General features: G+C 47.0%; 1 protein-coding gene across 2 annotated transcripts in view; it reads right to left on the bottom strand.

Annotated features, from left to right (window-relative positions):
* LOC139553023 (inositol hexakisphosphate kinase 1-like) overlaps positions 1 to 22,954 on the bottom strand; it is a 198,914-nt gene that overhangs the window by 120,500 nt on the left and 55,460 nt on the right. For both annotated transcript variants that reach the window (XM_071365020.1, XM_071365025.1), the window contains exon 2: positions 16,672 to 17,597. In XM_071365020.1, coding sequence (XP_071221121.1) covers positions 16,672 to 17,410 — 739 coding nt within the window. In that variant the 5' untranslated portion in view covers positions 17,411 to 17,597. The remainder of the gene's footprint in view (positions 1 to 16,671; positions 17,598 to 22,954) is intronic.

Raw genomic sequence — 22,954 nt, 5'->3', positions numbered from 1 at the left:
TAAAGGAGACTAGACATCCACCACCCCACTACCACTATCAGAATAGAGCCATAAAGGAGACTAGACATCCACCACCCCACTACCACTATCAGATTAGAGCCATAAAGGAGACTAGACATCTACCACCCAACTACCACTATCAGATTACAGCCATAATGGAGACTAAGCTTCTACCACTATCAGATTAGAGCAATAAAGGAGACTAGGTATCTGCCACCACACTACCACTATCAGATTAGATCCATAAAGGAGACTAGACATCTATCACCCCACTACCACTATAAGATTAGATCCATAAAGGAGACTAGGTATCTGCCACCCCACTACCACTATCAGAATACAGCCATAAAGGAGACTAGGTCCTGCCACCCCACTACCACTATCAAATTAGAGCCATGAAGGAGACTAGACATCTACCACCCCACTACCACTATCAGATTAGAGCCATAAGGAAGGAGACTAGACATCTACCACCCCACTACCACTATCAGATTAGAGCCATAAAGCCCCACTACCAGATTAGAGCCAAAAAGGAGAATAGACATCTACCAACCCACTACCACTATCAGATTATAGCCATAAGGGAGACTAGACATCTACCACCCCACTACCACTATCGGATTAGAGCCATAAAGGAGACTAGACATCTACCACCCAACTACCACTATCAGATTACAGCCATAATGGAGACTAAGCTTCTACCACTATCAGATTAGAGCCATAAAGGAGACTAGGTATCCGCCACCCCACTACCACTATCAGATTAGATCCATAAAGGAGACTAGACATCTATCACCCCACTACCACTATAAGACTAGAGCCATAAAAGAGACTAGGTATCTGCCACCCCACTACCACTATCAGAATACAGCCATAAAGGAGACTAGGTATCTGCCACCCCACTACCACTATCAAATTAGAGCCATGAAGGAGACTAGACATCTACCACCCCACTACCACTATCAGATTAGAGCCATAAGGGAGGAGACTAGACATCTACCACTCCACTACCACTATCAGATTAGAGCCATAAAGGAGACTAGACATCTACCACCCCACTACCACTATCAGATTAGAGCCATACAGGAGACTAGGTATTTGCCACCCCACTACCACTATCAGATTAGAGCCATAAAGCCCCACTACCAGATTAGAGCCAAAAAGGAGAATAGACATCTACCAACCCACTACCACTATCAGATTAGAGCCATAAGGGAGACTAGACAGCTACCACCCCACTACCACTATCAGATTAGAGCCATAAAGGAGACTAGACATCTACCACCCCACTACCACTATCAGATTAGAGCCATAAAGGAGACTAGATATCTGCCACCCCACTACCACTGTCATATTAGAGCCATAAAGGAGACTAGATATCTGCCACCCCACTACCACTATCAGATTAGAGCCATAAAGGAGACTAGGTATCTGCCACCCCACTACCACTATCAGATTAGAGCCATAAAGGAGACTAGACATCCACCACCCCACTACCACTGTCATATTAGAGCCATAAAGGAGACTAGACATCCACCACCCCACTACCACTATCAGATTAGAGCCATAAAGGAGACTAGACATCCACCACCCCACTACCACTATCAGATTAGAGCCATAAAGGAGACTAGGTATCTGCCACCCCACTACCACTATCAGATTAGAGCCATAAAGGAGACTAGGTATCTGCCACCCCACTACCACTATCAGATTATAGCCATAAAGGAGACTAGGTATCTGCCACCCCACTACCACTATCAAATTAGAGCCATGAAGGAGACTAGACATCTACCACCCCACTACCACTATCAGATTAGAGCCATAAGGGAGGAGACTAGACATCTACCACCCACTACCACTATCAGATTACAGCCATAATGGAGACTAAGCTTCTACCACTATCAGATTAGAGCCATACAGGAGACTAGGTATTTGCCACCCCACTACCACTATCAGATTAGAGCCATAAAGCCCCACTACCAGATTAGAGCCAAAAAGGAGAATAGACATCTACCAACCCACTACCACTATCAGATTAGAGCCATAAGGGAGACTAGACATCTACCACCCCACTACCACTATCGGATTAGAGCCATAAAGGAGACTAGACATCTACCACCCAACTACCACTATCAGATTACAGCCATAATGGAGACTAAGCTTCTACCACTATCAGATTAGAGCCATAAAGGAGACTAGGTATCCGCCACCCCACTACCACTATCAGATTAGATCCATAAAGGAGACTAGACATCTATCACCCCACTACCACTATAAGACTAGAGCCATAAAAGAGACTAGGTATCTGCCACCCCACTACCACTATCAGAATACAGCCATAAAGGAGACTAGGTATCTGCCACCCCACTACCACTATCAAATTAGAGCCATGAAGGAGACTAGACATCTACCACCCCACTACCACTATCAGATTAGAGCCATAAGGGAGGAGACTAGACATCTACCACTCCACTACCACTATCAGATTAGAGCCATAAAGGAGACTAGACATCTACCACCCCACTACCACTATCAGATTAGAGCCATACAGGAGACTAGGTATTTGCCACCCCACTACCACTATCAGATTAGAGCCATAAAGCCCCACTACCAGATTAGAGCCAAAAAGGAGAATAGACATCTACCAACCCACTACCACTATCAGATTAGAGCCATAAGGGAGACTAGACAGCTACCACCCCACTACCACTATCAGATTAGAGCCATAAAGGAGACTAGACATCTACCACACCACTACCACTGTCATATCAGAGCCATAAAGGAGACATCTACCACCCCACTACCACTATCAGATTAGATACATAAAGGAGACTAGGTATCTGCCACCCCACTACCACTATCAGATTAGAGCCATAAAGGAGACTAGACATCTACCACCCAACTACCACTATCAGATTACAGCCATAATGGAGACTAAGATTCTACCACTATCAGATTAGAGCCATACAGGAGACTAGGTATTTGCCACCCCACTACCACTATCAGATTAGAGCCATAAAGCCCCACTACCAGATTAGAGCCAAAAAGGAGAATAGACATCTACCAACCCACTACCACTATCAGATTAGAGCCATAAGGGAGACTAGACATCTACCACCCCACTACCACTATCGGATTAGAGCCATAAAGGAGACTAGACATCTACCACCCAACTACCACTATCAGATTACAGCCATAATGGAGACTAAGCTTCTACCACTATCAGATTAGAGCCATAAAGGAGACTAGGTATCCGCCACCCCACTACCACTATCAGATTAGATCCATAAAGGAGACTAGACATCTATCACCCCACTACCACTATAAGACTAGAGCCATAAAAGAGACTAGGTATCTGCCACCCCACTACCACTATCAGAATACAGCCATAAAGGAGACTAGGTATCTGCCACCCCACTACCACTATCAAATTAGAGCCATGAAGGAGACTAGACATCTACCACCCCACTACCACTATCAGATTAGAGCCATAAGGGAGGAGACTAGACATCTACCACTCCACTACCACTATCAGATTAGAGCCATAAAGGAGACTAGACATCTACCACCCCACTACCACTATCAGATTAGAGCCATACAGGAGACTAGGTATTTGCCACCCCACTACCACTATCAGATTAGAGCCATAAAGCCCCACTACCAGATTAGAGCCAAAAAGGAGAATAGACAGCTACCACCCCACTACCACTATCAGATTAGAGCCATAAAGGAGACTAGACATCTACCACACCACTACCACTGTCATATCAGAGCCATAAAGGAGACATCTACCACCCCACTACCACTATCAGATTAGATACATAAAGGAGACTAGGTATCTGCCACCCCACTACCACTATCAGATTAGAGCCATAAAGGAGACTAGATATCTGCCACCCCACTACCACTGTCATATTAGAGCCATAAAGGAGACTAGATATCTGCCACCCCACTACCACTGTCATATTAGAGCCATAAAGTAGACTAGGTATCTGCCACCCCACTACCACTATCAGATTAGAGCCAAAAAGGAGACTAGACATCTACCACCCCACTACCACTGTCATATTAGAGCCATAAAGGAGACTAGACATCTACCACCCCACTACCACTATCAGATTAGAGCCATAAAGGAGACTAGACATCTACCACCCCACTACCACTATCAGATTAGAGCCATAAAGGAGACTAGACATCCACCACCCCATTACCACTATCAGATTAGAGCCATAAAGGAGACTAGACATCTACCACCCAACTACCACTATCAGATTACAGCCATAATGGAGACTAAGCTTCTACCACTATCAGATTAGAGCCATAAAGGAGACTAGGTATCTGCCACCACACTACCACTATTAGATTAGAGCCATAAAGGAGACTAGGTATCTGCAACCCCACTAGCACTATCAGAATACAGCCATAAAGGAGACTAGGTATCTGCCACCCCACTACCACTATCATATTTGAGCCATAAAGGAGACTAGACATCCACCACCCCACTACCACTATCAGATTAGAGCCATAAAGGAGACTAGACATCCACCACCCCACTACCACTATCAAATTAGAGCCATAAAGGAGACTAGGTATCTGCCACCCCACTACCACTATCAGATTACAGCCATAAAGGAGACTAGACATCTACCACCCACTACCACTATCAGATTAGAGCCATAAAGGGGACTAGACATCTACCACCCCACTACCACTATCAGATTAGAGCCATACAGGAGACTAGGTATTTGCCACCCCACTACCACTATCAGATTAGAGCCATAAAGCCCCACTACCAGATTAGAGCCAAAAAGGAGAATAGACATCTACCAACCCACTACCACTATCAGATTAGAGCCATAAAGTAGACTAGATATCTGCCACCCCACTACCACTATCAGATTAGAGCCATAAGGGAGACTAGACATCTACCACCCCACTACCACTATCAGATTAGAGACATAAAGGAGACTAGACATCTACCACCCCACTACCACTATCAGATTAGATCCATAAAGGAGACTAGACATCTACCACCCCACTACCACTATCAGATTAGAGCCATAAAGGAGACTAGATATCTGCCACCCCACTACCACTATCAGATTAGAGACATAAAGGAGACTAGGTATCTGCCACCCCAATACCAGATTAGAGCCATAAAGGAGACTAGATATCTGCCACCCCACTACCACTGTCATATTAGAGCCATAAAGGAGAATAGACATCTCCCACCCCACTACCACTATCAGATTAGAGACATAAAGGAGACTAGGTATCTGCAACCCCACTACCAGATTAGAGCCATAAAGGAGACTAGACATCTACCACCCCACTACCACTATCAGATTAGAGCCATAAAGTAGACTAGACATCTACCACCCCACTACCACTGTTATATTAGAGCCATAAAGGAGACTAGACATCTACCACCCAACTACCACTATCAGAATACAGCCATAATGGAGACTAAGTTTCTACCACTATCAGATTAGAGCCATAAAGGAGACTAGGTATCTGCCACCACACTACCACTATCAGATTAGAGCCATAAAGGAGACTAGACATCTACCACACCACTACCACTGTCATATCAGAGCCATAAAGGAGACATCTACCACCCCACTACCACTATCAGATTAGATCCATAAAGGAGACTAGGTATCTGCCACCCCACTACCACTATCAGATTAGAGCCATAAGGGAGACTAGACATCTACCACCCCACTACCACTATCGGATTAGAGCCATAAAGGAGACTAGACATCTACCACCCAACTACCACTATCAGATTACAGCCATAATGGAGACTAACCTTCTACCACTATCAGATTAGAGCCATACAGGAGACTAGGTATTTGCCACCCCACTACCACTATCAGATTAGAGCCATAAAGCCCCACTACCAGATTAGAGCCAAAAAGGAGAATAGACAGCTACCACCCCACTACCACTATCAGATTAGAGCCATAAAGGAGACTAGACATCTACCACACCACTACCACTGTCATATCAGAGCCATAAAGGAGACATCTACCACCCCACTACCACTATCAGATTAGATCCATAAAGGAGACTAGGTATCTGCCACCCCACTACCACTATCAGATTAGAGCCATAAGGGAGACTAGACATCTACCACCCCACTACCACTATCGGATTAGAGCCATAAAGGAGACTAGACATCTACCACCCAACTACCACTATCAGATTACAGCCATAATGGAGACTAACCTTCTACCACTATCAGATTAGAGCCATACAGGAGACTAGGTATTTGCCACCCCACTACCACTATCAGATTAGAGCCATAAAGCCCCACTACCAGATTAGAGCCAAAAAGGAGAATAGACATCTACCAACCCACTACCACTATCAGATTAGAGCCATAAGGGAGACTAGACATCTACCACCCCACTACCACTATCGGATTAGAGCCATAAAGGAGACTAGACATCTACCACCCAACTACCACTATCAGATTACAGCCATAATGGAGACTAAACTTCTACCACTATCAGATTAGAGCCATAAAGGAGACTAGGTATCCGCCACCCCACTACCACTATCAGATTAGATCCATAAAGGAGACTAGACATCTATCACCCCACTACCACTATAAGACTAGAGCCATAAAAGAGACTAGGTATCTGCCACCCCACTACCACTATCAGAATACAGCCATAAAGGAGACTAGGTATCTGCCACCCCACTACCACTATCAAATTAGAGCCATGAAGGAGACTAGACATCTACCACCCCACTACCACTATCAGATTAGAGCCATAAGGGAGGAGACTAGACATCTACCACTCCACTACCACTATCAGATTAGAGCCATAAAGGAGACTAGACATCTACCACCCCACTACCACTATCAGATTAGAGCCATACAGGAGACTAGGTATTTGCCACCCCACTACCACTATCAGATTAGAGCCATAAAGCCCCACTACCAGATTAGAGCCAAAAAGGAGAATAGACATCTACCAACCCACTACCACTATCAGATTAGAGCCATAAGGGAGACTAGACAGCTACCACCCCACTACCACTATCAGATTAGAGCCATAAAGGAGACTAGACATCTACCACACCACTACCACTGACATATCAGAGCCATAAAGGAGACATCTACCACCCCACTACCACTATCAGATTAGATACATAAAGGAGACTAGGTATCTGCCACCCCACTACCACTATCAGATTAGAGCCATAAAGGAGACTAGATATCTGCCACCCCACTACCACTGTCATATTAGAGCCATAAAGGAGACTAGATATCTGCCACCCCACTACCACTGTCATATTAGAGCCATAAAGTAGACTAGGTATCTGCCACCCCACTACCACTATCAGATTAGAGCCAAAAAGGAGACTAGACATCTACCACCCCACTACCACTGTCATATTAGAGCCATAAAGGAGACTAGACATCTACCACCCCACTACCACTATCAGATTAGAGCCATAAAGGAGACTAGACATCCACCACCCCATTACCACTATCAGATTAGAGCCATAAAGGAGACTAGACATCTACCACCCAACTACCACTATCAGATTACAGCCATAATGGAGACTAAGCTTCTACCACTATCAGATTAGAGCCATAAAGGAGACTAGGTATCTGCCACCACACTACCACTATCAGATTAGATCCATAAAGGAGACTAGACATCTATCACCCCACTACCACTATAAGATTAGAGCCATAAAGGAGACTAGGTATCTGCCACCCCACTACCACTATCAGAATACAGCCATAAAGGAGACTAGGTATCTGCCACCCCACTACCACTATCATATTAGAGCCATAAAGGAGACTAGACGTCTACCACCCCACTACCACTGTCATATTAGAGCCATAAAGGAGACTAGACATCCACCACCCCACTACCACTATCAGATTAGAGCCATAAAGGAGACTAGACATCCACCACCCCACTACCACTATCAAATTAGAGCCATAAAGGAGACTAGGTATCTGCCACCCCACTACCACTATCAGATTACAGCCATAAAGGAGACTAGACATCTACCACCCACTACCACTATCAGATTAGAGCCATAAAGGGGACTAGACATCTACCACCCCACTACCACTATCAGATTAGAGCCATACAGGAGACTAGGTATTTGCCACCCCACTACCACTATCAGATTAGAGCCATAAAGCCCCACTACCAGATTAGAGCCAAAAAGGAGAATAGACATCTACCAACCCACTACCACTATCAGATTAGAGCCATAAAGTAGACTAGATATCTGCCACCCCACTACCACTATCAGATTAGAGCCATAAGGGAGACTAGACATCTACCACCCCACTACCACTATCAGATTAGAGACATAAAGGAGACTAGACATCTACCACCCCACTACCACTATCAGATTAGATCCATAAAGGAGACTAGACATCTACCACCCCACTACCACTATCAGATTAGAGCCATAAAGGAGACTAGATATCTGCCACCCCACTACCACTATCAGATTAGAGACATAAAGGAGACTAGGTATCTGCCACCCCAATACCAGATTAGAGCCATAAAGGAGACTAGATGTCTGCCACCCCACTACCACTGTCATATTAGAGCCATAAAGGAGAATAGACATCTCCCACCCCACTATCAGATTAGAGACATAAAGGAGACTAGGTATCTGCAACCCCACTACCAGATTAGAGCCATAAAGGAGACTAGACATCTACCACCCCACTACCACTATCAGATTAGAGCCATAAAGGAGACTAGACATCCACCACCCCACTACCACTATCAGATTAGAGCCATAAAGGAGACTAGACATCTACCACCCAACTACCACTATCAGATTACAGCCATAATGGAGACTAAGCTTCTACCACTATCAGATTAGAGCAATAAAGGAGACTAGGTATCTGCCACCACACTACCACTATCAGATTATATCCATAAAGGAGACTAGACATCTATCACCCCACTACCACTATAAGATTAGATCCATAAAGGAGACTAGGTATCTGCCACCCCACTACCACTATCAGAATACTAGATGGGTCGTGGCTGGGTCTTCCAGCATGACAACGACCCGAAACACACAGCCAGGGCAACTAAGGAGTGGCTCCGTAAGAAGCATCTCAAGGTCCTGGAGTGGCCTAGCCAGTCTCCAGACCTGAACCCAATAGAAAATCTTTGGAGGGAGCCGAAAGTCCGTATTGCCCAGCGACAGCCCCGAAACCTGAAGGATCTGGAGAAGGTCTGTATGGAGGAGTGGGCCAAAATCCCTGCTGCAGTGTGTGCAAACCTGGTCAAGAACTACAGGAAACGTATGATCTCTGTAATTGCAAACTAAGGTTTCTGTACCAAATATTCAGTTCTGCTTTTCTGATGTATCAAATACTTATGTCATGCAATAAAATGCAAATTAATTACTTAAAAATCATACAATGTGATTTTCTGGATTTTTGTTTTAGATTCCGTCTCTCACAGTTGAAGTGTACCTATGATAAAAATGACAGACCTCTACATGCTTTGTAAGTAGGTAAACCTGCAAAATTGTCAGTGTATCAAATACTTGTTCTCCCCACTGTATCTGCCACCCCACTACCACTATCAGATTAGAGCCATAAAGGAGACTAGGTATCTGCCACCCCACTACCACTATCAGATTATAGCCATAAAGGAGACTAGGTATCTGCCACCCCACTACCACTATCAGATTAGAGCCATAAGGGAGGAGACTAGACATCTACCACCCAACTACCACTATCAGATTACAGCCATAATGGAGACTAAGCTTCTACCACTATCAGATTAGAGCCATACAGGAGACTAGGTATTTGCCACCCCACTACCACTATCAGATTAGAGCCATAAAGCCCCACTACCAGATTAGAGCCAAAAAGGAGAATAGACATCTACCAACCCACTACCACTATCAGATTAGAGCCATAAGGGAGACTAGACATCTACCACCCCACTACCACTATCGGATTAGAGCCATAAAGGAGACTAGACATCTACCACCCAACTACCACTATCAGATTACAGCCATAATGGAGACTAAGCTTCTACCACTATCAGATTAGAGCCATAAAGGAGACTAGGTATCCGCCACCCCACTACCACTATCAGATTAGATCCATAAAGGAGACTAGACATCTATCACCCCACTACCACTATAAGACTAGAGCCATAAAAGAGACTAGGTATCTGCCACCCCACTACCACTATCAGAATACAGCCATAAAGGAGACTAGGTATCTGCCACCCCACTACCACTATCAAATTAGAGCCATGAAGGAGACTAGACATCTACCACCCCACTACCACTATCAGATTAGAGCCATAAAGGAGACTAGACATCTACCACCCACTACCACTATCAGATTAGAGCCATAAAGGAGACTAGACATCTACCACCCCACTACCACTATCAGATTAGAGCCATACAGGAGACTAGGTATTTGCCACCCCACTACCACTATCAGATTAGAGCCATAAAGCCCCACTACCAGATTAGAGCCAAAAAGGAGAATAGACATCTACCAACCCACTACCACTATCAGATTAGAGCCATAAGGGAGACTAGACAGCTACCACCCCACTACCACTATAAGATTAGAGCCATAAAGGAGACTAGACATCTACCACACCACTACCACTGTCATATCAGAGCCATAAAGGAGACATCTACCACCCCACTACCACTATCAGATTAGATACATAAAGGAGACTAGGTATCTGCCACCCCACTACCACTATCAGATTAGAGCCATAAAGGAGACTAGATATCTGCCACCCCACTACCACTGTCATATTAGAGCCATAAAGGAGACTAGATATCTGCCACCCCACTACCACTGTCATATTAGAGCCATAAAGTAGACTAGGTATCTGCCACCCCACTACCACTATCAGATTAGAGCCAAAAAGGAGACTAGACATCTACCACCCCACTACCACTGTCATATTAGAGCCATAAAGGAGACTAGACATCTACCACCCCACTACCACTATCAGATTAGAGCCATAAAGGAGACTAGACATCCACCACCCCATTACCACTATCAGATTAGAGCCATAAAGGAGACTAGACATCTACCACCCCACTACCACTATCAGATTACAGCCATAATGGAGACTAAGCACCACTATCAGATTAGAGCAAGACAGGAGACTAGACCACTACCACTATCAGATTAGATCCATAAAGGAGACTAGACATCTACCACCCCACTACCACTATAAGATTAGAGCCATAAAGGAGACTAGGTATCTGCCACCCCACTACCACTATCAGAATACAGCCATAAAGGAGACTAGGTATCTGCCACCCCACTACCACTATCATATTAGAGCCATAAAGGAGACTAGACGTCTACCACCCCACTACCACTGTCATATTAGAGCCATAAAGGAGACTAGACATCCACCACCCCACTACCACTATCAGATTAGAGCCATAAAGGAGACTAGACATCCACCACCCCACTACCACTATCAGATTAGAGCCATAAAGGAGACTAGACATCTGCCACCCCACTACCACTATCAGATTACAGCCATAAAGGAGACTAGACATCTACCACCCACTACCACTATCAGATTAGAGCCATAAAGGGGACTAGACATCTACCACCCCACTACAACTATCAGATTAGAGCCATACAGGAGACTAGGTATTTGCCACCCCACTACCACTATCAGATTAGAGCCATAAAGCCCCACTACCAGATTAGAGCCAAAAAGGAGAATAGACATCTACCAACCCACTACCACTATCAGATTAGAGCCATAAAGTAGACTAGATATCTGCCACCCCACTACCACTATCAGATTAGAGCCATAAGGGAGACTAGACATCTACCACCCCACTACCACTATCAGATTAGAGACATAAAGGAGACTAGACATCTACCACCCCACTACCACTATCAGATTAGATCCATAAAGGAGACTAGACATCTACCACCCCACTACCACTATCAGATTAGAGCCATAAAGGAGACTAGATATCTGCCACCCCACTACCACTATCAGATTAGAGACATAAAGGAGACTAGGTATCTGCCACCCCAATACCAGATTAGAGCCATAAAGGAGACTAGATATCTGCCACCCCACTACCACTGTCATATTAGAGCCATAAAGGAGAATAGACATCTCCCACCCCACTACCACTATCAGATTAGAGACATAAAGGAGACTAGGTATCTGCAACCCCACTACCAGATTAGAGCCATAAAGGAGACTAGACATCTACCACCCCACTACCACTATCAGATTAGAGCCATAAAGGAGACTAGGTATCTACCACCCCACTACCACTATCAGATTAGAGCCATAAAGGAGACTGGGTATCTGCAACCCCACTACCAGATTAGAGCCATAAAGGAGACTAGACATCTACCACCCCACTACCACTATCAGATTAGAGCCATAAAGGAGACTAGACATCTACCACCCCACTACCACTATCAGATTAGAGCCATAAAGGAGACTAGGTATCTACCACCCCACTACCACTATCAGAATAGAGCCATAAAGGAGACTAGACATCTACCAACCCACTACCACTATCAGAATAGAGCCATAAAGGAGACTAGGTATCTGCCACCCCACTACCACTATCAGATTAGAGCCATAATGGAGACTAGACATCTACAACCCCACTACCACTATCAGATTACAGCCATAAGGGAGGAGACTAGACATCTCCCACGCCACTACCACAATCAGATTAGAGCCATAAAGGAGACTTTGTATCTACCACCCCACTACCACTATCAGATTAGAGCCATAAAGGAGACTAGGTATCTACCACCCCACTACCACTATCAGATTAGAGCCATAAAGGAGACTGGGTATCTGCAACCCCACTACCAGATTAGAGCCATAAAGGAGACTAGACATCTACCACCCCACTACCACTATCATATTAGAGCCATAAAGGAGACTAGACATCTACCACCCCACTACCACTATCAGATTAGAGCCATAAAGGAGACTAGGTATCTACCACCCCACTACCACTATCAGAATAGAGCCATAAAGGAGACTAGACATCTACCAACCCACTACCACTATCAGAATAGAGCCATAAAGGAGACTAGGTATCTGCCACCCCACTACCACTATCAGATTAGAGCCATAATGGAGACTAGACATCTACAACCCCACTACCACTATCAGATTACAGCCATAAGGGAGGAGACTAGACATCTCCCACCCCACTACCACAATCAGATTAGAGCCATAAAGGAGACTTTGTATCTGCCACCCCACTACCACTATCAGATTAGAGACATAAAGGAGACTAGGTATCTGCAACCCCACTACCAGATTAGAGCCATAAAGGAGACTAGACATCTACCACCCCACTACCACTATCAGATTAGAGCCATGAAGGAGACTAGACATCTCCCACCCCACTACCACTATCAGATTAGAGCCATAAAGGAGCCTAGGTATCTACCACCCCACTACCACTATCAGATTAGAGCCATAAAGGAGACTAGGTATCTACCACCCCACAACCACTATCAGAATAGAGCCATAAAGGAGACTTTGTATCTACTACCCAACTACCACTATCAGATTAGAGCCATAAAGGAGACTAGGTATCTGCCACCCCACTACCACTATCAGATTAGAGCCATAAAGGAGACTAGACATCTACCAACCCACTACCACTATCAGAATAGAACCATAAAGGAGACTAGGTATCTACCACCCCACTACCACTATCAGATTAGAGCCATAAAGGAGACTAGACATCTACCACCCCACTACCACTATCAGATTAGAGCCATAAGGGAGGAGACTAGACATCTCCCACCCCACTACCACTATCAGATTAGAGCCATAAAGGAGACTTTGTATCTGCCACCCCACTACCACTATCAGATTAGAGACATAAAGGAGACTAGACATCTACCACCCCACTACCACTATCAGATTAGAGCCATAAAGGAGACTAGACATCCACCACCCCACTACCACTATCAGATTAGAGCCATAAAGGAGACTAGACATCCACCACCCCACTACCACTATCAAATTAGAGCCATAAAGGAGACTAGGTATCTGCCACCCCACTACCACTATCAGATTACAGCCATAAAGGAGACTAGACATCTACCACCCACTACCACTATCAGATTAGAGCCATAAAGGGGACTAGACATCTACCACCCCACTACAACTATCAGATTAGAGCCATACAGGAGACTAGGTATTTGCCACCCCACTACCACTATCAGATTAGAGCCATAAAGCCCCACTACCAGATTAGAGCCAAAAAGGAGAATAGACATCTACCAACCCACTACCACTATCAGATTAGAGCCATAAAGGAGACTAGACATCTACCACCCCACTACCACTATCAGATTAGAGCCATAAGGGAGACTAGACATCTACCACCCCACTACCACTATCAGATTAGAGACATAAAGGAGACTAGACATCTACCACCCCACTACCACTATCAGATTAGATCCATAAAGGAGACTAGACATCTACCACCCCACTACCACTATCAGATTAGAGCCATAAAGGAGACTAGATATCTGCCACCCCACTACCACTATCAGATTAGAGACATAAAGGAGACTAGGTATCTGCCACCCCAATACCAGATTAGAGCCATAAAGGAGACTAGATATCTGCCACCCCACTACCACTGTCATATTAGAGCCATAAAGGAGAATAGACATCTCCCACCCCACTACCACTATCAGATTAGAGACATAAAGGAGACTAGGTATCTGCAACCCCACTACCAGATTAGAGCCATAAAGGAGACTAGACATCTACCACCCCACTACCACTATCAGATTAGAGCCATAAAGGAGACTAGGTATCTACCACCCCACTACCACTATCAGATTAGAGCCATAAAGGAGACTGGGTATCTGCAACCCCACTACCAGATTAGAGCCATAAAGGAGACTAGACATCTACCACCCCACTACCACTATCAGATTAGAGCCATAAAGGAGACTAGACATCTACCACCCCACTACCACTATCAGATTAGAGCCATAAAGGAGACTAGGTATCTACCACCCCACTACCACTATCAGAATAGAGCCATAAAGGAGACTAGACATCTACCAACCCACTACCACTATCAGAATAGAGCCATAAAGGAGACTAGGTATCTGCCACCCCACTACCACTATCAGATTAGAGCCATAATGGAGACTAGACATCTACAACCCCACTACCACTATCAGATTACAGCCATAAGGGAGGAGACTAGACATCTCCCACGCCACTACCACAATCAGATTAGAGCCATAAAGGAGACTTTGTATCTACCACCCCACTACCACTATCAGATTAGAGCCATAAAGGAGACTAGGTATCTACCACCCCACTACCACTATCAGATTAGAGCCATAAAGGAGACTGGGTATCTGCAACCCCACTACCAGATTAGAGCCATAAAGGAGACTAGACATCTACCACCCCACTACCACTATCATATTAGAGCCATAAAGGAGACTAGACATCTACCACCCCACTACCACTATCAGATTAGAGCCATAAAGGAGACTAGACATCTACCACCCCACTACCACTATCAGAATAGAGCCATAAAGGAGACTAGACATCTACCACCCCACTACCACTATCAGAATAGAGCCATAAAGGAGACTAGGTATCTGCCACCCCACTACCACTATCAGATTAGAGCCATAATGGAGACTAGACATCTACAACCCCACTACCACTATCAGATTACAGCCATAAGGGAGGAGACTAGACATCTCCCACCCCACTACCACAATCAGATTAGAGCCATAAAGGAGACTTTGTATCTGCCACCCCACTACCACTATCAGATTAGAGACATAAAGGAGACTAGGTATCTGCAACCCCACTACCAGATTAGAGCCATAAAGGAGACTAGACATCTACCACCCCACTACCACTATCAGATTAGAGCCATGAAGGAGACTAGACATCTCCCACCCCACTACCACTATCAGATTAGAGCCATAAAGGAGACTAGACATCTACCACCCCACTACCACTATCAGATTAGAGCCATAAAGGAGACTAGGTATCTACCACCCCACAACCACTATCAGAATAGAGCCATAAAGGAGACTTTGTATCTACTACCCAACTACCACTATCAGATTAGAGCCATAAAGGAGACTAGGTATCTGCCACCCCACTACCACTATCAGATTAGAGCCATAAAGGAGACTAGACATCTACCAACCCACTACCACTATCAGAATAGAACCATAAAGGAGACTAGGTATCTGCCACCCCACTACCACTATCAGATTAGAGCCATAATGGAGACTAGACATCTACAACCCCACTACCACTATCAGATTACAGCCATAAGGGAGGAGACTAGACATCTCCCACCCCACTACCACAATCAGATTAGAGCCATAAAGGAGACTTTGTATCTGCCACCCCACTACCACTATCAGATTAGAGACATAAAGGAGACTAGGTATCTGCAACCCCACTACCAGATTAGAGCCATAAAGGAGACTAGACATCTACCACCCCACTACCACTATCAGATTAGAGCCATAAAGGAGACTAGACATCTCCCACCCCACTACCACTATCAGATTAGAGCCATAAAGGAGACTAGGTATCTAGGTTAGTGGTTAGGGCCACAGATTAGAGGTCAGGGTTTAACTCTTACCTTTGTACTCTGGTGTAAACTCCTTCATCTCAGGTGGTAGCGACTCGTAGAAGCGTTGCTCCCGGGTGATGAGTGGTTTACACACCGTGTGGTCGTCGTAGCGCATCATACTGGTGTGTCCTCCTACCTGGTGTACGAAGGGTTCTAGAGGCACCCCTCCACACCGCCTGCCCCCCAGCCCCAGGCCTGTCCCAAACCCCAGCCCTAACCCTGCCGGGCCCACCAGCCCTAAACCTGCCGGGCCCACCAGCCCTAAACCTGCCGGGCCCACCAGCCCTAAACCTGCCGGGCCCACCAGCCCTAAACCTGCCGGGCCCACCAGCCCTAAACCTGCCGGGCCCCCCAGCCCTAAACCTGCCGGGCCCACCAGCCCTAAACCTGCCGGGCCCCCCAGCCCTAGCCCTGCTTGGCCCCCCAGCCCTGCCTGGCCCTGCCCCAGTGCCCCCAGCCCTAACCCCTGGCCCAGTGCCCCCAGTCCTAACCCTGCCTGGCCCTGCCCCAGTCCTAACCCTGCCTGGCCCTGCCCCAGTCCTAACCCTGCCTGGCCCTGCCCCAGTCCTAACCCTGCCTGGCCCTGCCCCAGTCCTAACCCTGCCTGGCCCTGCCCCAGTCCTAACCCTGCCTGGCCCTGCCCCAGTCCCCCCAGTCCTAACCCTGCCTGGCCCTGCCCCAATCCTAACCCTGCCTGGCTCGCTCCGTTCTTCCCTGATGCTCCTTCCATGGTGTGGGAGAGGCACATGGCGTTAGAGGATCTGGTGGGGGTGGCAGGGGCGCGGGCTGGGGGGCGCAGGGCGGGCGGCTGGGAGCGCACGCTGCTGCCGGGAGGAGGAGGAGCCAGCCCGCCGTCCGCAATCCAAACGGTTCAATCAGATTGTAGCTCCTCGATGAATAGCACTGGGCGAGGATGTCACACCTTCACCAGCCACCTGAGAGATGGAGGGAAATAGAGAGGGAACACACAGAGAGAGAGAGAGAGAGAATAGAGAGAGAGGAGAAGAGGAGAAGAGAGAGGAGAAGAGAGAGAGAAGAGGAGAGAGAGAGAAAGAGAGAGAGAGTGAGAGAGAGAGAGAGAGAGAGGAGAACGTCAGGCAGAGTTCTACTAATTGAGGCCTAACCATTATTTCAGCAGGTAAATCAATTAGGATGAGCTGAGTTGACACAGACATCAGCATGAGGAATCAGAGCCACAACACAGCAGGTTACTTCCCCCTCCCATGCTCTCTAGGGATTGGCTAATGGTGGGTGGATGCCAGAGAGAGATGTGTATCTGTCTGTGTTTAGGCTAAATGGTAGCTAGCCATCTGCAGAGCTCCCTGCTCTGCCTGGATACCCTGTCCTGTAGACACTTTATTACATTAGCCTGGTCCATGTCAGCACACACACACACCGTCCACACACACACACACACACAAAGTCCCCACTCTCACACACCTAACAGTCAGTCTGACACTCTCTTACAGAGACAGACACACATGAGTACCAGCATCTCTCAACCACCACAGCCCCCCCCCCCCCCCCCCCCCCTCATCGTCAACCCCTGATGCCCAGACAATCAAGCTACAGTAAATCTCCCAGACAATCTGCAGTGCACTATGGGTATTATAAGATCATTCATAACAAGCCATACATCTAAAGACAGTCCCTGGTAATCCCTGACCATTTAGTTTGAGTTTAGTGAACAGTCGGTCTGTCTGTTGTCTTTGAAAGGTCATCCCATCTGTAATATCACTCAGTTACATACAGCCAGCCAGCGAGAGAGAGACACACAGAGATAGACGGAAATAGAGCAAGAGAGAGAGAGAGAATCAGGGTCTTACTTGAGTTATTGATCTAACCATAAGCAGAATTGCATTCCAAGCATTTCCCATGAGGCCAGAATGTGGTGCTGTGTGTGTGTGTATTGCGTGTGGTCCCATCAGGAATCAGTTCAGACTACAGTACAGGGGGGTCCCAGGTGTTGTCAGGAGAGTCAGGGGGGTCCCAGGTGTTGTCAGGAGAGTCAGGGGGGTCCCAGGTGTTGTCAGGAGAGTCAGGGGGGACACAGGTGTTGTCAGGAGAGTCAGGGGGGTCCCAGGTGTTGTCAGGAGAGTCAGGGGGGTCCCAGGTGTTGTCAGGAGAGTCATGGGGGTCCCAGGTGTTGTCGGGAGAGTCAGGGGGGTCCCAGGTGTTGTCGGGAGAGTCAGGGGGGTCCCAGGTGTTGTCGGGAGAGTCATGGGGGTCCCAGGTGTTGTCGGGAGAGTCAGGGGGGTCCCAGGTGTTGTCAGGAGAGTCAGGGGGGGTCCCAGGTGTTGTCGGGAGAGTCAGGGGGGGTCCCAGGTGTTGTCGGGAGAGTCAGGGGGGGTCCCAGGTGTTGTCGGGAGAGTCAGGGGGGGTCCCAGGTGTTGTCGGGAGAGTCAGGGGGGGTCCCAGGTGTTGTCGGGAGAGTCATGGGGGTCCCAGGTGTTGTCGGGAGAGTCATGGGGGTCCCAGGTGTTGTCGGGAGAGTCATGGGGGTCCCAGGTGTTGTCGGGAGAGTCAGGGGGGTCCCAGGTGTTGTCGGGAGAGTCAGGGGGGTCCCAGGTGTTGTCGGGAGAGTCAGGGGGGTCCCAGGTGTTGTCGGGAGAGTCAGGGGGGTCCCAGGTGTTGTCGGGAGAGTCAGGGGGGTCCCAGGTGTTGTCAGGAGAGTCAGGGGGGTCCCAGGTGTTGTCAGGAGAGTCAGGGGGGTCAGGGGGAGCCCAGGTGTTGTCAGGGGGGAGGCCGACACAGGGCTCAGAGGAGAGTCGGGGATCTGGGACTGAACCTTGACATGACAACATAGGCTGCCAGTGGAACATTCATGGAAAAAGGTTGGATGCATGTATCTATAGGTTTAATCTGCCGAAAGCCAATCAGGCTCCTTTCCCATGTAACAGAGAGACAGACACTCAGCTCACCTGACTCACTGGATTATTAATCTGACAATGAACACACAAAACATGTAGGCTACACCTCACAACAACACAAACTCTCCAAATAATCTACTGTTACTTTCATAGTGAGAAAAATCAGGAAGTAGACCTACTTCATCAAACAGAACAATACGTTTTTATTTGATGGTGCTATGGTTGATATACCAGTTTTACAACCCAAAGGCAAAGACATTAGACAAATAGAATGAAATGGATTCCGAAGAGCAGCAAAGACATTAGATTAGTCAAGCCAGCAGTATTGTGAACAGACAGTCAAGCCAGCAGTATTGTGAACAGACAGTCAAGCCAGCAGTATTGGGAACAGACAGTCAAGCCAGCAGTATTGGGAACAGACAGTCAAGCCAGCAGTATTGGGAACAGACAGTCAAGCCAGCAGTATTGGGAACAGACAGTCAAGCCAGCAGTATTGTGAACAGACAGTCAAGCCAGCAGTATTGGGAACAGACAGTCAAGCCAGCAGTATTGGGAACAGACAGTCAAGCCAGCAGTATTGGGAACAGACAGTCAAGCCAGCAGTATTGGGAACAGACAGTCAAGCCAGCAGTATTGTGAACAGACAGTCAAGCCAGCAGTATTGTGAACAGACAGTCAAGCCAGCAGTATTGGGAACAGACAGTCAAGCCAGCAGTATTGGGAACAGACAGTCAAGCCAGCAGTATTGGGAACAGACAGTCAAGCCGGCAGTATTGTGAACAGACAGTCAAGCCAGCAGTATTGGGAACAGACAGTCAAGCCAGCAGTATTGTGAACAGACAGTCAAGCCAGCAGTATTGGGAACAGACAGTCAAGCCAGCAGTATTGGGAACAGACAGTCAAGCCAGCAGTATTGGGAACAGACAGTCAAGCCAGCAGTATTGGGAACAGACAAAGCCAGCAGTATTGGGAACAGACAGTCAAGCCAGTAGTATTGGGAACAGACAGTCAAGCCAGCAGTATTGGGAACAGACAGTCAAGCCAGCAGTATTGGGAACAGACAGTCAAGCCAGCAGTATTGGGAACAGACAAAGCCAGCAGTATTGGGAACAGACAGTCAAGCCAGCAGTATTGGGAACAGACAGTCAAGCCAGCAGTATTGGGAACAGACAGTCAAGCCAGCAGTATTGGGAACAGTCAAGCCAGCAGTATTGGGAACAGACAGTCAAGCCAGCAGTATTGGGAACAGACAGTAAAGCCAGTAGTATTGGGAACATAGGTGACTCGTTTCAGGAAACTAGGCGTAACAAATCAAACTATTTGTCACATGCGCTGAATACAACAGGTGTAGTAGACCTTACAGTGAAACGCTTACTTACAAGCCCTTAACCAACAATGCAGTTTTATGGAAAAAAGTATTAAATAAATAAACTGAAAAATAAAAAATAATAAACTGAAAAATAAAATAAAAAAGGAGCTAAAATAAAATAACAGTAGCGAGGCGGGGGCACCGGTTAGTCGAGGTAATCGAGGTAATACGTACATGTAGGTAGAGTGACTATCATTGATAATAAGTAGAGTAGCAGAAGTGTAAAAATGGGAGGTGGGGGCAATGCAAATAGTCCAGCTAGCCATTTGATTAGCTGTTCAGAAGTCTTATGGCTTGGGGGGGGTAGAAGCTGTTAAGAAGCCTTTTGGACCTAGACTTGACGCTTCGGTACCGCTTGCCGTGCGGTAGCAGAGAACAGTCTATGACTTGGCTGACTGGAGTCTTTGGACATTTTTTGGGCCTTCCTCTGACACCGCCTGGTATAGAGGTCCTGGACGGCAGGAAGCTTGCCCCCCCCACTACCCTCTGTGGTGCCTTGCGGTTGGAGGCCGAGCAGTTGCCATACCAGGCAGTGATGCAACCACTCAGCATGTTCTCGATGGTGCAGTGTAAAACTTTGAGGATCTGAGGACCCATGCCAAATCTTTTCAGTCTCCTGAGGGGGAATAGGCTTTGTCGTGCCCTCTTCACGACTGTCTTGGTGTGTTTGGACGATGATAGTTGGTGATGTGGACACCAAGGAACTTGAAACTCTCAACCTGCTACACTACAGCCCCGTCAATGAGAATGGGGGCTTGCCCGGTCCTCCTTCTTCTGTAGCCCACAATCATCTCCTTTGTCTTGATCACGTTGAGGGAGAGGTTGTTGTCCTGGCACCACACTGCCAGGTCTCTGACCTCCTCCCTATAGGCTGTCTCATCGTTGTTGGTGATCAGGCCTACCACTGTTGTGTCATCTGCAAACGTAATGATGGTGTTGGAGTCGTGCCTGGCCGTGCAGTCATGAGTGAATAGGGGGTACAGGAGGGGACTGAGCACACACCCCTGGGGGGCCCCTGTGTTGAGGATCAGCGTGGCAGATGTATTGTTTTTTTAACTTTATTTTTTTATTTAACTAGGCAAGTCAGTTTAAAAAAAATATCTTATTTACAATGACGGCCTACCAGGGAACAGTGGGTTAAATGCCTTGTTCAGGGGCAGAACAACATAGTTTTACCTTGTCAGCTCGGGGATTCAATCCAGCAACCTTTTGGTTACTGGCCCAACGCTCTAACCTCTAGGCTACCTGTTACCTACCCTAACCACCTGTGGGCAGCCTGCCAGGAAGTCCAGGATCCAGTTGCAGAGGGAGGTGTTCAGTCCCAGGGTCCTTAGCTTAGTGATGAGCTTTGAGGGTACTATGGTGTTGAACGCTGAGCTGTAGTCAATGAATAGCAATCTCACATAGGTGCTCCTTTTGTCCAGGTGGGAGAGGGCAGTGTGGAGTGCAATAGAGATTGCATCATCTGTGGATCTGTTTGGGCGGTATGCAAATTGGAGTGGGTCTAGGGTTTCCGGCATGATGGTGTTGATGTGAGCCCTGACCAGCCTTTCAAAGCACTTCATGGCTACGGACGTGAGTGCTACAGGTCTGTAGTCATTTAGGCAGGTTACCTTTGTGTTCTTGGGCACAGGGACTATGGTGGTCTGCTTGAAACATGTTGGTATTACAGACTCAGTCAGGGACAGGTTGAAAATGTCAGTGAAGACACTTGCCAGTTGGTCAGTGCATGATTCATGCAGGGCAGTAACGTTATGAGTTGGGATTATGGTTCATTGTTTAGCTAGCTAGCTAGCTACATGACTAAACAAAAGACTCCACTATGCAAGTAACTATTTCAATAGAATGCTTATGATGTCACAGCGACAACTGTCGATATACATAGCTGGTAAATTCACTCTGGCTATCTACTCCGATTTCAGAGCATTCTCGTCTGAGTGTGCCAGAGCGCAGAACAACTGACGAATTTACAGACGCTCAACACCGGTTGAATATGGCCGGTGTCAGTAAAAGTTGTCAAAAAAGCTTAACTAAATTATTGCCAGCAACACAG

The sequence above is a fragment of the Salvelinus alpinus genome, chromosome 2, assembly GCF_045679555.1.
Source record: "Salvelinus alpinus chromosome 2, SLU_Salpinus.1, whole genome shotgun sequence".
NCBI classification, from domain to species: Eukaryota; Metazoa; Chordata; class Actinopteri; order Salmoniformes; family Salmonidae; genus Salvelinus; species Salvelinus alpinus.
The sequence above is the reverse complement of the archived record's forward strand: the minus strand, read 5'-3'. Positions and strand labels throughout refer to the sequence as shown.